This window comes from Peromyscus leucopus, chromosome 8b (assembly GCF_004664715.2).
Source record: "Peromyscus leucopus breed LL Stock chromosome 8b, UCI_PerLeu_2.1, whole genome shotgun sequence".
Taxonomy (NCBI): domain Eukaryota; kingdom Metazoa; phylum Chordata; class Mammalia; order Rodentia; family Cricetidae; genus Peromyscus; species Peromyscus leucopus.
The window spans coordinates 45,402,697-45,417,858 of NC_051086.1; the positions used below are offsets into that span (position 1 = coordinate 45,402,697).

General features: G+C 46.3%; 1 protein-coding gene and 1 non-coding gene across 2 annotated transcripts; one reads left to right on the forward strand and one right to left on the reverse strand.

The window, feature by feature from the left end:
• Nucleotides 1–7,365: 7,365 nt before the first annotated feature.
• Nucleotides 7,366–7,477, reverse strand: LOC114682969. Its single transcript, XR_003733114.1, has one exon. It is a non-coding gene; the product is annotated as a U6 spliceosomal RNA (small nuclear RNA).
• Nucleotides 7,478–11,970: 4,493 nt separating this feature from the next.
• Ubb (ubiquitin B) lies at nucleotides 11,971–13,949 on the forward strand. Its single transcript, XM_037200595.1, is given in 4 exon segments — nucleotides 11,971–12,096; nucleotides 12,428–12,878; nucleotides 12,881–12,991; nucleotides 12,994–13,949. Coding segments are annotated over 3 exon segments (1,368 nt in total). The 5' UTR covers nucleotides 11,971–12,096; nucleotides 12,428–12,433; the 3' UTR covers nucleotides 13,806–13,949.
• The last annotated feature ends 1,213 nt before the right edge of the window (nucleotides 13,950–15,162 follow it).

Consider the following 15,162-nt stretch of genomic DNA (forward strand, 5'->3'; position numbering starts at 1 on the left):
TTGTCTGCCTAAGGTACCTGATTGATCTAATAAAAAGCTGAATGGCCAATAGCTAGGCAGAGGAGGGATAAGCAGGGCTGGTGAGCAGAGAGAAAAGGGAAGCCAGCCAGCTGAGGGCCAGCCAGCTGGGGACCAGACAGCCAGACATAGAGAAAGCAGGACAGTATGTAGATGAGGCAAATGGACCTTGGGGCAGCACATGGATTAATAGAAATGGGTTAATTTTTTTTTTCTTTTAAAGCTAGCTAGAGCCGGGCAGTGGTGGCGCATGCCTTTAATCCCAGCACTTGGGAGGCAGAGCCAGGCAGATCTCTGTGAGTTCGAGGCCAGCCTGGTCTACAGAGTGAGGTTCAGGATAGGCTCCAAAGCTACACAGAGAAACCCTGTCTAGAAAAAAACAAAAAACAAAACAAAATAAGCTAGCTAAGAAACAAGCCTAAGGGCAGGAGAGATGGCTCAGCAGTTAAGAGCACTGACTGCTCTTTCAGAGGACCTGGGTTCAATTCCCAGCACCCACATGGAAGCTCACAACTCTCTCTAATTCCAGTTCCAGCGGAATCTGACACCCATGGCAAAACACCAAAGCACATAAAAATAAATTTAAAAAAAGAAAAAGAAACAAACCTAAGCTAAGGCTGAGCATTCATAATTAATAATAAGTCTCCATGTCATGATTTGGTGCCGGGTGATCCAAGAAAGCCTGCTACACTGTAGTAATGCTGCCTTTTCATATGCTGAACATTTGAACGTCTTCTGTTTGCAAATCCTTTTTGGGCTAAAGAGACGCTCTGTGGTTAAGAGCTGGTACTGCTCTTGTAAAGGACCCCAGCAGAGTTCCCAGCACCTACTTTGGGCAGCTCACAGCTGACTGATACTTAAGCTCCAGGGTATCTGATTCATTCTTCTCTTTTTGGGCACCTGCACCCATGCATGCACATACCCACACACAATTAAAAACAATAACAACAAACAACAACAACAAAAACTTTTTTAGAGAGAGTCGTTTTTAAGCCAGGTTTATGTCCTGGTTAACTTTCTGTGGCTGTGATCAACCCCATGACCAAAAGCAACTCAAGGAAGAGAAAGTTTATTTCATCTTACAGCTTAAAGTCCATCATTGAGGGAGTCAGGGCAGGAATTCAAGGCAAGAACCTGGAATTAGAAACAACTCAAGCAGACACAACGGATGAGTGAGTCTCTTGGGTTCACACACACACACACACACACACACACACACTCCAGGACATCTGTCAAGGGCTGCACTGCCCACAATGGGCTGGGCCCTCTCACATGAATCATGAATACAGAAAATGCCCCATAGACTTACTGTCTTAGTTATTTTTTTATTGCTGTGATAAGATACTATGACCAAGGCAATTTATAACCGAGTTTATTGGGGGCTTACTGTTGCAGAGGGTTAGAGTTCATGACCAGCGTGGCAGAGACCGTGGCAGCAGGCAGGCGGGCGGGGAGGGGACTGGAGCTGTAGCCGAGAGCTCACGTGATTCAAAGGCAGCAGGCAGAGAGGAAGAGGGACTGGGTTAGTCTGGACTTTGGACACGTCAGTGGCCAGCCCTCGTGGCACACGCCTCCTCCAACTGGGGACCAAGTATTCAAACATAGGTGTCTAGGGGGGGGCCGTTCTCATTCAGACCACCACACTTGACCACCCACCAATGTGACAGAGGCATTTTCTCAACTGAGGTTCCCTCTTTCCAGATGACAAAAAAGCCAAGCTGAACTGTTTGCTATACAGCTCTCTGTGTCTGTGCCAGACATGCATGTTAAGGATGCCTTCCCCCATGGCAGCTTGTCTTTCCACTTAACACCATCTTTTGATGAGTGGAAATTCTTTCATTTGACAAAGGTCAACTTGTGAATTCTTTTGTGGTGTTTTTTAGTTTACATAGAACTCTGCCTACCTCGAAGGTCATGAACATTGTCTTGTAAATATTCCATAGTTTAGTTCTCGTACTTAGGTCTATTTTCTATCTCATTTATTTTTATTCTTATTTATGATTTATTTTATCTTTATTTATTTATGTATGAATGTTTTGCTTACACTTATGTACACTGCTTGCATGCCGGTGCCCACAGAAGTAAGAAGAGAATGTCAGATTTCCTAGAATTGGAATTAATTATAGTATGGATGGTCATGATCCATCCCATGGGTACTGGGGACTGAACCCGGGTACTGTGCAAGAGCAACAAGTGCTCTTAACCTCTGAGCCTCTCTTCAGCCCCCTCAAATTAATTTTTGCATGTGGTATACGTAGACATCAAGTTCTTTTCCTTCCCCATAGATATCCAGTTGTTTACTCACCATTGGTTATTGAAAAGATCACATACACACTGAATTGTGTTCTCTGTCGAGTATCAACTGATCTGTTGTGAAGTATTACTTTAACTATGTAAAGGTGTGTTACATTTGTTTATGCTGCATTTGTTTAAGGATGTAAAGATGTGTGTTTAAAAAAAAAAATGTGTGTTTAATTGTGGAAAGATGTGTTGCAACTGTTTCACCTTGCCTACATAACGCACCTAATTGGCCTAATAAAGAGCTGAACCACCAGTAGCTGGGTAATAGAGAGATGGGCAGGGCTGGCAGGCAGAGAAAATAAGAAGAGGCTGGGCGGTGGTGGCGCACGCCTTTAATACCAGCACTCGGGAGGCAGAGCCAGGTGGATCTCTGTGAGTTCGAGGCCAGCCTGGTCTACACAGTGAGAGCCAGGAAAGACACCAAAACTACACAGAGAAACCCTGTCTCAAAAAACCAAAAAAAAAAAAAAAAGAAAAAGAAAAAAGAAAAAAAAAGAAAGGAAAGAAAAAGAAAAGAAGAAGAGGAATCTAGGTTCTTGAGAGACAGAAAGAGAGAGGAGGAGGGAGGAAGGAAGGAAGAGAGAATGAGGGAGAAAGAGACAGAGACGCCCAGGGCTGGCCAGCCAGCCAGGCAATCTCCAGGCAGCCAGACATGAAGGACATACAAAATGAAAGAAACGTAATAAGAACTGAGGCAAACGTAGATGAAGAGAAACAGATTAAATTAAGTTATAAGAGCTAATGGGACAAGCATAAGCCAAGGCTGAGCATTCATAACTAATAATAAGTCTCGGTGTCATGATTTGGGAGCTGGTTGGTGGCCCAAAAGAAAGCCTGCTACACTGATCCATTACCCGGGGTCTTTCTTAACCTTCCATTCTGTTCCACTGCTGTATTTTACCCATGCTCACGCTAATACCACTGTCTTTAAGTCCTTATTTGTAAAGTCAGATAAAGCTCCCCCAAATTCAAATCCCCAGCACCCTGTAAAAAGGTGTGTGGCTGTCCACAGCTGTAGCCCAGTGCTGGAGGGTGGGGCAGAGACAGGAGGATCGCAGGGGGTTACTGCCTGACAGCCTGGTTCAGTGAGAAACTCAGCAGAACAGCAGACGCTTTCCTCTGGCTTCTGCACGCACACGCACACACTGTGTCTCCTTCGTTCTTTCCCACTGAGCCATGCCTGGCTGCCGTAAGTATGCTATTGCCTCGTCTCTGAACCTTTCCAGGAAGCATTGCTCATCTGTAGTTTACCAGATTGTTCGAACTGAACCTGGCTGAGGCTGAGGCTGTTTGTTGAATGATTAAACTCTCCACTTGGATATATAATTCCAAGATCAGTTGCTCACAGTGCCATCCATGCTCATCCCCTCTCTAACACAAGTTAGACAATGTCCTCAGCTAGAGTCATGGCTGGCAAATGTTCTGACCACTTGATTCTAAAATTGTCTCTCTTTTGCCCAAAATATGATGACATTTTTTTCTGGAAATCTAATTTTTGATTTCTTGTCATAGTTTCTCTCTTCAAAATGTGTACAGATTATTCTACTTTCTGGCTTTAAGTGCAGCAAATGAGAATTCCCACACTAATTTTACCTGCTTTCCTTCATAAAACTAGCCTCTTCCCCCAGTGTGAAATCTGTACACTTCTCCTTTTACTCATAGAGTACAAGAATTTTTCTAGGATTTTTAAAATTGTGTTGATAAGATGGAAACCTGCTAAAACTTGATAAAGAAAACAGAAAACAAAATATGCATTTGTGCCAGGTGGTGGTAGCTCACACCTCTAATCCCAGCACTTGAGAGGCAGAGGCAGGAGGATTTCAGAGTTCAAGGCTAGCCTGGTCTACAGCCAGGGCAATACAGAGAAACCCTGTCTCAAAAAATTATAAAATATAACCACAGGAACAAAATTAAGTTGCTAAATGTGGTGGCACCGACCTGTAATCCCAGCTACTAGGGAGGCTGAGGCAGAAGGACCACAAGTTTAAGGCTGGCCTAGGGTACAGAGTAAGACCCTGAGATCCTGTCTCAAAATGAAAAGGAAAAATGAGCCAGCTAGATGACTCAGAAGGGGGAAGTGCTTGCCACACAAATCCAAACCCAGGAACTCATAGTGGAAGGCGAGAATCAACTCCTGAAAACCATCTCTGATCTCCACACATGATCCATGCTATTTGTGTGCCCACGCTCACACAACCATGGCTGTCTCTCATCTCCCTGTCTCGTCTCTCTCTCACACACACAAATAACAAAAAAACATTTTTTTTTTAAATAAAAAGAAACCTGGGGATATAGCCGTGGTAGGGCCCTTACTTAGCATTCATGATATCTGAGGCCCTAAGTTCAATCCCCAGAACTGAAACAAAACAAAACACAGGCTGAACTCAGTGACTCAACACAGGATCTCATATGTTTTCTATCTGCATCATTTCTGACTGCTTTCCCTTTCAGTTGTACCCATGGGTTTGTCACATTATACCTTCTATTTAACATGGGCTGTCTCTTGGATGGAAGAGTTCTAGTTGGCAGTGGGAAATCTATCATTTTCTGTAGCCAGTCGAAATGTTCCCTACCAGAAATGACACTAAATTCTGCCTGAATTCAAACTCATGGAAACAGAAAATAAAAGAGAAGTTACTAGAGGTTGAGGGGGAAGGGAATGGGGAGTTATTTAATGGCTTCAAAGTTCCTGTTTAAGACAATGAACAAGTCCTGTACTTAATGCCAATGCACGGTACACTTCAAAAGCAATGTTCAAGTGGCTGCAGGTGGGGATCAGTTGGTGGAGTGCTTGCCCAGCATGCAGGAAGCCTTGGCGCTGACCCCCAGCACCATATAAAACCAGGTATAAGCCAGGCGGTGGTGGCGCACGCCTTTAATCCCAGCACTTGGGAGGCAGAGCCAGGCGGATCTCTGTGAGTTCGAGACCAGCCTGGTCTACAGAGTGAGTTCCAGGAAAGGTGCAAAGCTACACAGAGAAACCCTGTCTCGAAAAACAAAAACAGGTATAAAAGCCATATAAAGCACGTGCTTAGAGTCTCAGCACTCTGGAGGGGGAGGCTGAAAGATTAGAAGTTCACAGTCATCCTTGGCTACACAGAGTTCAAGGCTAGCCTAGGTTACATGAAACCCTGTCTCGAAAAACAAACAAAAGAAGTTGAAAGTGGTACATTTTTGCTCATGCCGATGTTACCATCAAAGAAATTGCTCCTGGGGCTGAAGAGACAGCCAGCAATTCAGAGCTGGTATTACTCCTGCAGGAGACCCGTACAGTCACCCATGTTGGTGACTCACAATTGCCTGTAATTCTAGCTCCAAAGGATATGACACCTCTGGCCTCCGCTGGCACCCGCATTCTCATGCACATATTCACACACAGACACATTATTTAAAAATAAAACCTTAAAAAAAAAAGTCCTGGCTTTTAAAGAATAAGTAAAAAAAAAAAAAGAAATGCCTTATAAGTGCATATGTTGGAAGTATATGACAAAAGATTTACAGTATAAAAGCCCACTCTTGCCATGCTATGGTGGCGTATGCCTTTAACCCCACCCTTATGAGGCAGAGACAGATGAATCTCTAAGTTGGAAGCCAGTCTGGTCTATAGAGTGAGTCCCAGGACAAGCCAGAGCTACACAGTGTGATCCTGTCTCAAAACAAAACAACAAAAAACAAAACCGAGAGCCCACACAACTCGGCAAAGTGAGGAAACGAAAACCCTGACAAGGCTGTCCTGGACTTTAAGAAAGAAGATTCTAAGCACAGAATAGTGCTCAACACCACTCTACAGGTTCCTGTTTGGGGTAACAGGACTACAGAAATACAGCAGTAGAGAGTGAATCGTGATTCTCTCACATGCAAATGTACTTTTCAGACAGGATTTGGGCGGAGCCGGTAGTCTCCCTCCAGACATGGCCACTAGCAGGAGGGAGACCCAGCAGCACACAGACTGCTGAGCAGTTAAAAGGCACCATTTTGTACCCTGAGGCTTGATACTTCAGTTCCCAGTAAGAGAAGGGATCTTGACACACTAGGATGGCATGGCTAGGCAGTCCTCTCAACCACAGGACCCAGATTTCTCAGCTCACGTGACAGGCCTCATCTCTTTCTGTTTTTTGTTTGTTTGTGGGTTGTTGTTTTTGTTGTTGTTGCTTGAAACAGCGTTTCTCTGTGTAGCCCTGGCTATCCTGGAACTCACTCTGTGTAGCCCAGGCTGGCCTCGAACTCACAGAGATCCACCTGCCTCTGCTTCCTGAGTGCTGAAATTAAAGGCATACACCACCATCCAGCTCAATATTTATATTCTTCCTATCAAATTGCCTGTGGCAAATGCTACTTTCTGAATTTACATAGCATCACTAACCTTCATGACAATTAGGAAAAGTATCTAGTGAACTAATGTTGTTAAAGAAAAAGTACTTATTGATACTTTTTTGTACATGTGTGTATGTGTGATGCTGGGTATCGAACCCAGGGCCTTCTACTTACTAGGCAAGCACTCTCAGCCCTCAGATATACACCCAGACTTTGGACATTTGAGACAAGATCTTATGATACAGCTTTACTTATTTCTTGGTGTTGCTGTTTTGTTTTTGTTTTTCGAGACAGGGTTTCTCTGTGTAGCCCAGGCTGGCCTCAGACTCACAGAGATCTGCCTGCCTCTGCCTCCCAAGTGCTGGGATCAAAGGCATGTATCACCACTGCCTGGCTAGCTCTATGTATTTTGAACTCACTATGTAGTTCAGGCTAGCCTTGAACTCTCAAATCCTCCCTCCTCCCTCCTGCATGATAGGGTTACAAGCACAGCTACCATGTCTGTCTCAATGAAACTTAATTTTTTTTAATTAGTGTATATCCATTGTACAAAATGATGGGTTTGGGTTTGGGATGTAGCTCATTATGACTACGTATGTGAGGTTCTGTGTTCAATCTCCAGACTGCAATAAACAACACCAAAATTAGGTTTCATGAAAACACTTTTATCTATCATACTCTGCTATCCACTACACCTTCTAGCCTTCTTGTCTTCGTCCTCAGCTGCCTGGAAGAAATGAAATACTTCACCCTGAATATGCATGCCAGCCTTGGCTCAGGGGCCATCATGATGGTCTTCTCTGTATTGGTCTAATTTTAGTATATGTGCTGCCAAAGTAAACACCTGATGCATTTTAAAGTACAGGAAACGAGATTTTGTGGTTGCTTTTGAGACAAGGTTTCTCTACCTAGCCCTAGCTGTCCAGCAGCTCACTACATAGACCAAGCTGGTCTCACAGGCCTCTGCCTTCAGCGTGCTGGAACACAGGCATGCACTACCAGAGCTGGCTTGCCCTCGGTTCTTTTTGTTTTTTTGTGACAGGGTTTCTCTGTGTATCCTTGGCTGTCCTAAAACTCACTCCTTAGGCCAGGCTGGCCTCAAACTCACAGAGATCCCCCTGCCTCTGACTCTAGAGTGCTGGGATTAAAGGTGTGCACCACCATCACCACCACTACCACCGGTTATCTTAGGTTCTTTTTTTTTTTTTTTTTTGGTTTTTCGAGACAGGGTTTCTCTGTGTAGCTTTGCGCCTTTCCTGGGACTCACTTGGTAGCCCAGGCTGGCCTCGAACTCACAGAGATCCGCCTGGCTATGCCTCCCGAGTGCTGGGATTAAAGGTGTGCGCCACCACCGCCCGGCTATCTTAGGTTCTTAAAAGGACTTATTTGCCGGGCCCCGCCTGACCTGTCAAATAGTTCTAAATAGAGGAGTAAGGATTGAGAAATTATAGATAGGAAAAATAGAGATGTAGACGTAAAAGAAAAAGACAGAGACACAGGATAGCTTTGGGAGGGCTCTGAGTCAATACCACAGCAGCCACAAGTTTATTTCTCAGAGCCTTTTTATACCCAGAACAGGGGAGGCAAAAAGACCTCCCTCTCTCAAGGACACCATGGTTCAAGGTACTGACAAGCATAAACACCTCCTTAATTCTCAAGACACCTGGTAACCACACCTTTGGCCAAATATCCTGTTATCCAGCCTTGATGAGTAAGGCATCTAATAGCCATGCCTTTGGCCAAACATCCTGTTATCCAGCCTTAAAGAGTAAAGACAAGCTTGAACTCTGACCTTGAGTGCAGATGAAAATCAAGTCACAAGCTGGAGTCACTGTGGACTCCCACACCTATTGGTAAATTTGACTTAACTGCTGAAATGTCTCACTGAAAAACAGATTAGCTAAATTTTAACAAAATTGGTATAAACTACTACAATATTCTTTCCTGCTCTCATAGCTAACTTTAACAGTTACAAGCATATGTCAGTTCTTTAAAGGGTCAGTAGTGCCTATTATTAATGAATAGTTCTCTGACAGCCAGATCTATCAAACTGTCAGAGCTATCCCAAGACTGCCTCCCTGAAGTCAGATCTTGTCTAAAAACACATAAGGCTCATATTTATAAACTACATTGGAGAGGACTTTTATAAATCTTACTTTCTATTAGACAAACCACCCCATCAAATTAGCAAAAATGTACAAAGTCAGACAGTACTAGGTGCTGGGAACTCTGCTGAAGAGTTGACCATCTCTAATCCCCAAATCCAAACTGCTCACAAGTTTTATATTTGTGCTTGAAAAGTTTCAGGTTTCAGGGGCCAGTGAGATGGCTCAGTGGATAAAGGCACTTGCTGACAAGCCTAATGCCCTGTGCCTGACCCTGGAACCCACATGATGGGGAACACAGGCTCCCCTAAGTTGTTCTCTGACCCCAGAAACGCACGCATGCGCGCACACACACACTTTTTAAAAGTTCTCACGTTCTGTTATGCTATAATATATACAATAACATATACAGTGAAAATGGTTAAAATGGTTTTAGTCTTTGTTTTGGGAGACAAAGTCTGTAATTCTGTTTGGCCAGGAACTAACAGAGCCTCACATACCCCTGCCTCCTTACCACAAACATTAAAGGCATATGCTACCCTAGCGTCTTTTCTTCCACAACTAAAAAATTTTAAATTCAGCCAGGTGTGGTTTAATCCCAGCACTCTGGAGGTAGAGGCAGGCACATCTCTGAGAGTTTGAGGCCAGCCAAGTCTACAGAACTAGTCCCAGGACAGCCAACGTTACACAGAGAATCCTGTCTCAAAAGAAAAAAACAAAACAGAAAACCAAAAACAAATGAAGAAACATATATAGCACTACTGTCTTTTTGTGTTTTAGGGTCTAAAAATGAATGACACAATTCTTTTTTTTTTTTTAGGTGAACAATGGAAAACTGCTCCTTATTCATTGAAGAAACACTTGAGCACAGTGCTAACTCAATGAATTTCTAATCTCAAGATTTACATTATCCTATTCGTTTGTTTGCTTGTCTGTTGTGCTTTAAATCTGTTTACAGGGGGCTGGAGAGATGCTCAGTCGTTAAGAGCACTGGCTGCTCTTCCAGAGGACTGGGGCTCAATTCCCAATCACCCACACGAGTGCTCACAACTGTCTATATAGTTCCAGAGTATTTGACACCCTCCTCTGGGCTCCTCAGGTACCAGGTACACGGGTAGTATATAAAAAGAAAAGAAAAGAAAAGAAAAACACCCATACACGTGAAATAAATTAAAAAAAAAAAAAACAAAACTGCTTTACAGCTGGGCATGATGGTCCATGTCTTTAATTCCAGCACTCAGGGGACAGAGCCTAGAGGATCACTGTGAGCTCTAGGCCAGCCTGGTCTATATACTAGTTTCAGGCCAGCCAGGACTACATAGTGATGCCCTGTCGGGGAGGGGAGTGGGGATGGGGCTACGACAGCGACAAATGGACCAAACAACAAAAACTATACTATGAAAAAACCCGTCTTGTCTGCTTCAGGAGGAGTCCAGATGCCATTCTTTCGAAATAATTGCTGTGTTGAAGTAACCAAATGATCTACTTTGAGAAAACAATAAACCAGGAAGTAATAAGACTTAAGTTCTGGAAGTTGCTAGAACTTAACCCAGTGAAGTCATCACACCAGTCATAAGATCTGCATTCTAGTTCAATCTGCACATCAAAATGTCTGACTCAGAACATACTCTGCTTGGGAAACAAGGTCCAACTCCCGTGGCCTAATAAAAATAAAATACTATGTACAATGGACATTTTCTAAATTTCAATTCACTTCCAATTAAAATCTACCTGCTCTTTATAGTTCACTGGGCTGAAGAATCAAACTGGGGCTTTTGGTTCACGCTAGGCAAACCAGATATATTCCCAACGTTCCCTTCAGTTGCATGTTAACTAGTGAACCTTTACAGAGTCAAGGTTATCTAATTTAACATTTCTAGACGTAGGGGGGTTGGTAGCCCGTGCAAACAAAGCTGTTTGCAAGGTTATTTACGTGGCCACCCCGTGACTCCGCATGACATCGCGATCCACGCAGCCCTGCTCGGTCGTTCCTTGTTTATCTGGATGAGGGAAAAGCGGCCACACCCAGGACGTCTGAACCCAGTCCTGAGGTTCTAGGATTAACCGCTCCATTCCCTTCCTTTGCACAATAGGCACCCCAATGAGAGAGGTGGGTGAACCCCGGGTATAGAGTCTAATAGACGTGTGTCCTCTTCCATTGTTTGGAGACTGCTGAGGAGGAAGAGGATCAGCCTGGCCGGCGGGGCCGGGGCTGGGTCTCGAGCTGAGCCCTCAGCCTCCAGCTCCGCAGACGCCCCACCCCCACGTCTGAGCCTGAGGGCGGCTAAGAAAAAAGACAAAGCGGCTGAAGCGCTCTGGCTGCAGAAGCGCCATTGTTTACACTGCAGGGGCCGCACCAAAGCTAATGTCCAACAGTGCGAGCAGCGTTGGGGCGCAATTCAGGCTATGGCTTAAGCCAGCCTAGCGCGGGGTGCGGGAGGTGCAAGGCACCTGGGTTCCGAACGCGGGAAGAGAAGACCCCCTTCCCCCACCCCAGGCAGGAAACACGGTATTTCGAGAAGAAAAAAAAAAGCCACGGCGCATGCGCACTCGGTTACTTAGCAACGTCGACGTTAAACTGCCCCAGAACAGAGCCCAGCAACAATCGAGCGGCCCGCCTCCCCCACCAATCAGCGCCGGTCGAATCCTTGCCGCCTCGCCAATCAGCGCCGGCGCAGCGAGGAAGTTTCCAGAGCTTTCGAGGGAGGGCCCTCTAACTTGGATCCATCCGCCGGGCGATTTTTTTCCATATTGTCGTCCAGGAGGAGACGGGTCGCCGGGTGGGAAGGGGGCTTTCCTTTGTCAGTGCTCTTCCCTTCGGTCCTGAGGGGCGGGGAGCCCGGTGGGGGAGCCTGACCGGGTCGTGGGAGGTGGGGTGCGGGGGGGACTACTTTCGGCGGCGCAGGAAGACGGCCGCTACGTCAGGGTGATGAGTGACGCCAGGGACGCTGCATAAATAGCGGCTCGCGCGGCCGCGGCGCTCAGTGACGAGAGAGGCTTTGTCTGCTGCGGAGCTGCTTGCGTCTGGGTGGCTCGACGCGCTTCGGCGGTTTGTGGTTTCATCACACTCGCGGACAGGTAAGGCTCGGCGGCGCTTGAGTCGTGGCGGGGACCGGGGACCGGGGGCTCGCGGGAGGCCGGGCGGCCCTTTCTCCGGGTGGGGCGGGGTGGGGGAGGGGAGGGCAGGGCGAGCCGGCGTGACGCGGCAACGGGCCTTCCGGGAAGAGTGGGCCTTCCTTGTTCGCGTGCGCGGAGCGGGAGCGGGGGCGGCCCTGGCGCGCGCGCCAGGGAGCTTAACGGACGCCTAACCGATGGAGAGGCCATCGTGGTGGTTTCAGTGGGGGAAGGCAGAAAAGAGGTACTCCCGACTTGTCGCCAGGCTTAACACGAATCCCGGTGTAGGAGCTACGTGGTTCTGTTTAAATGTTTTTGTCTTTTTTAAACTAATGGCCTTGTGATTGGGGTTATGGGTTTTTTTGTTTTTGATTTATCACGGCCATGACTGGCAGACTCGGATGTCCCGCAAATCCGTGAAGGTTCTGGATGCCAGTTGAGTGTTTGGAAATGTTTTTGCAGTTTGGAACCATGACGAAACAGTTTTTTTTTTTGTTGGGTGGAGAAACGCGGGGGAGGGGTTTTCATTAGAGGTGTGGGAATAACACGTGGCCCTTTACCTTTTTAAATTCAAGGTCAAAATGCAAATCTTCGTGAAGACCCTGACCGGCAAGACCATCACCCTAGAGGTGGAGCCCAGTGACACCATCGAGAATGTCAAGGCCAAGATCCAGGATAAAGAGGGCATCCCCCCTGACCAGCAGCGACTCATCTTTGCTGGCAAGCAGCTGGAAGATGGCCGCACCCTTTCTGACTACAACATCCAGAAAGAGTCCACCCTGCACCTGGTCCTCCGCCTGAGGGGTGGCATGCAGATCTTCGTGAAGACCCTGACCGGCAAGACCATCACCCTGGAAGTGGAGCCCAGTGACACCATCGAGAATGTCAAGGCCAAGATCCAGGATAAAGAGGGCATCCCCCCTGACCAGCAGCGACTCATCTTTGCCGGCAAGCAGCTGGAAGATGGCCGCACCCTTTCTGACTACAACATCCAGAAAGAGTCCACCCTGCACCTGGTCCTCCGCCTGAGGGTGGCATGCAGATTTTCGTGAAGACCCTGACCGGCAAGACCATCACCCTGGAAGTGGAGCCCAGTGACACCATCGAGAACGTCAAGGCCAAGATCCAGGATAAAGAGGGCATCCCCCTGACCAGCAGCGACTCATCTTTGCTGGCAAGCAGCTGGAAGATGGCCGCACCCTTTCTGACTACAACATCCAGAAAGAGTCCACCCTGCACCTGGTCCTCCGCCTGAGGGGTGGCATGCAGATCTTCGTGAAGACCCTGACCGGCAAGACCATCACCCTGGAAGTGGAGCCCAGTGACACCATCGAGAACGTGAAGGCCAAGATCCAGGATAAAGAGGGCATCCCCCCTGACCAGCAGCGACTCATCTTTGCTGGCAAGCAGCTGGAAGATGGCCGCACCCTTTCTGACTACAACATCCAGAAAGAGTCCACCCTGCACCTGGTCCTCCGCCTGAGAGGTGGCATGCAGATCTTTGTGAAGACCCTGACCGGCAAGACCATCACCCTGGAAGTGGAGCCCAGTGACACCATCGAGAACGTGAAGGCCAAGATCCAGGATAAAGAGGGCATCCCCCCTGACCAGCAGCGACTCATCTTTGCTGGCAAGCAGCTGGAAGATGGCCGCACCCTTTCTGACTACAACATTCAGAAAGAGTCCACCCTGCACCTGGTCCTCCGCCTGAGAGGTGGCATGCAGATCTTTGTGAAGACCCTGACCGGCAAGACCATCACCCTGGAAGTAGAACCCAGTGACACCATCGAGAACGTGAAGGCCAAGATCCAGGATAAAGAGGGCATCCCCCCTGACCAGCAGCGACTCATCTTTGCTGGCAAGCAGCTGGAAGATGGCCGCACTCTTTCTGACTACAACATTCAGAAAGAGTCCACCCTGCACCTGGTCCTCCGTCTGAGGGGTGGCTATTAATCCTTCAGTCTGCATTCCCAGTGGGCAATGATGGCATTACTCTGCACTATAGCCATCTGCCCCAATTTAAGTTTAGAAATTACAAGTTTCAGTAATAGCTGAACCTCTGTTAAAAATGTTAATAAAGGTTTTGTTGCATGGTAAGCATATATGGTGTCATTTGTGAAATTTCTGTGGTGGCGTGGGTGGGGGACCTCAGCTGTTTGTAATTTTCATCACAGCTTGAATGAGTTGGGAACTTGGCTTAAAAGTTAATGACAAATCTATAATATCAATTTGCAGCAATATGGGAGGTGGGTCCCAAACAGCCTTTGGGGGAAAGCAGACTTACTTGTCTGAAGCTCATCAAAATAGCTAAAGTTTTGGTTGAACTCTTTGAAAGGTGGTGTGTTTAGGTACTTTGGGAGAAGGGGGTTGTTAGCTAATTACCCTGAAATACATGCCTTACTCATTGCTTGCTTAAGATACTGGTTGGTTGGGATAATTCCCTTGACTAGGAAGAAGACCCCCACACTTGGAGAAGTGGTAAGTTACAGAAAAGTTAAAAACCTGTAGGAACACCTGTGGGTGGAAGGTTTGTATCCTTTAATCCTAAAAGTTTTTAGGAATATTTTGAGACAGTCTCACCCTGGCTGGCCTGAAATTCAGATCTATTATGTCTCCCCAGCTTGCTTTCAAATAAGATTTAAAGGCTGACATATTAGGGTTCACCAAGAACTCGAACCCACCAAATATGCCCAACTGTTTAACTTGAAGTTAATGTCTTAGGATTTTTAAAATGCTTTTGTAGCTGTTACCTTCTAGCTGGAGATGAGGTTTGTAGAATAAATGCATTTAATCCTAGCCTTGAGGAAGCAGAGGAAAGGCCAGCTTAGTCTACATATAGTGAGTTCCAGAGCTAAAAGAGCCTGTCAACAAATTGAAATCTAGTTGGAAGCAGGTTCACATGACACCTGCAATCTTATCCTTTATTAAAGGCTTTATAAGTGCCAGCCTGTTAGGCGAACTTTGTGTATAAGTAACAAGCATTTCAGCAGTAAATCTGAATTTTAAACATGTATCTTTCCCATGTTCCCCTCTTTAATTTACTGGAGGACAAATACATTGGGATCAAACCAAGTTGGCTTTTGCAAGCAGCTTGATTTGAGCTGTTACCAGCCCTCTTTTGAACCCCCTTCTCTTTTATTTTCTTTACCAAAAAATATATCCCAGACTAGTTGCTAAAATCCTACCTCTGCCTTTTAGAATAAACTCCCTGCATGGTTTTTTTTTTTTTTTGTGGTTAGAAGACAGTCGAGGTAGCCCAGACTGCACATTATAGTCCAGGCTAGCCTCATTCAACAAGCTCTGCTTCCTA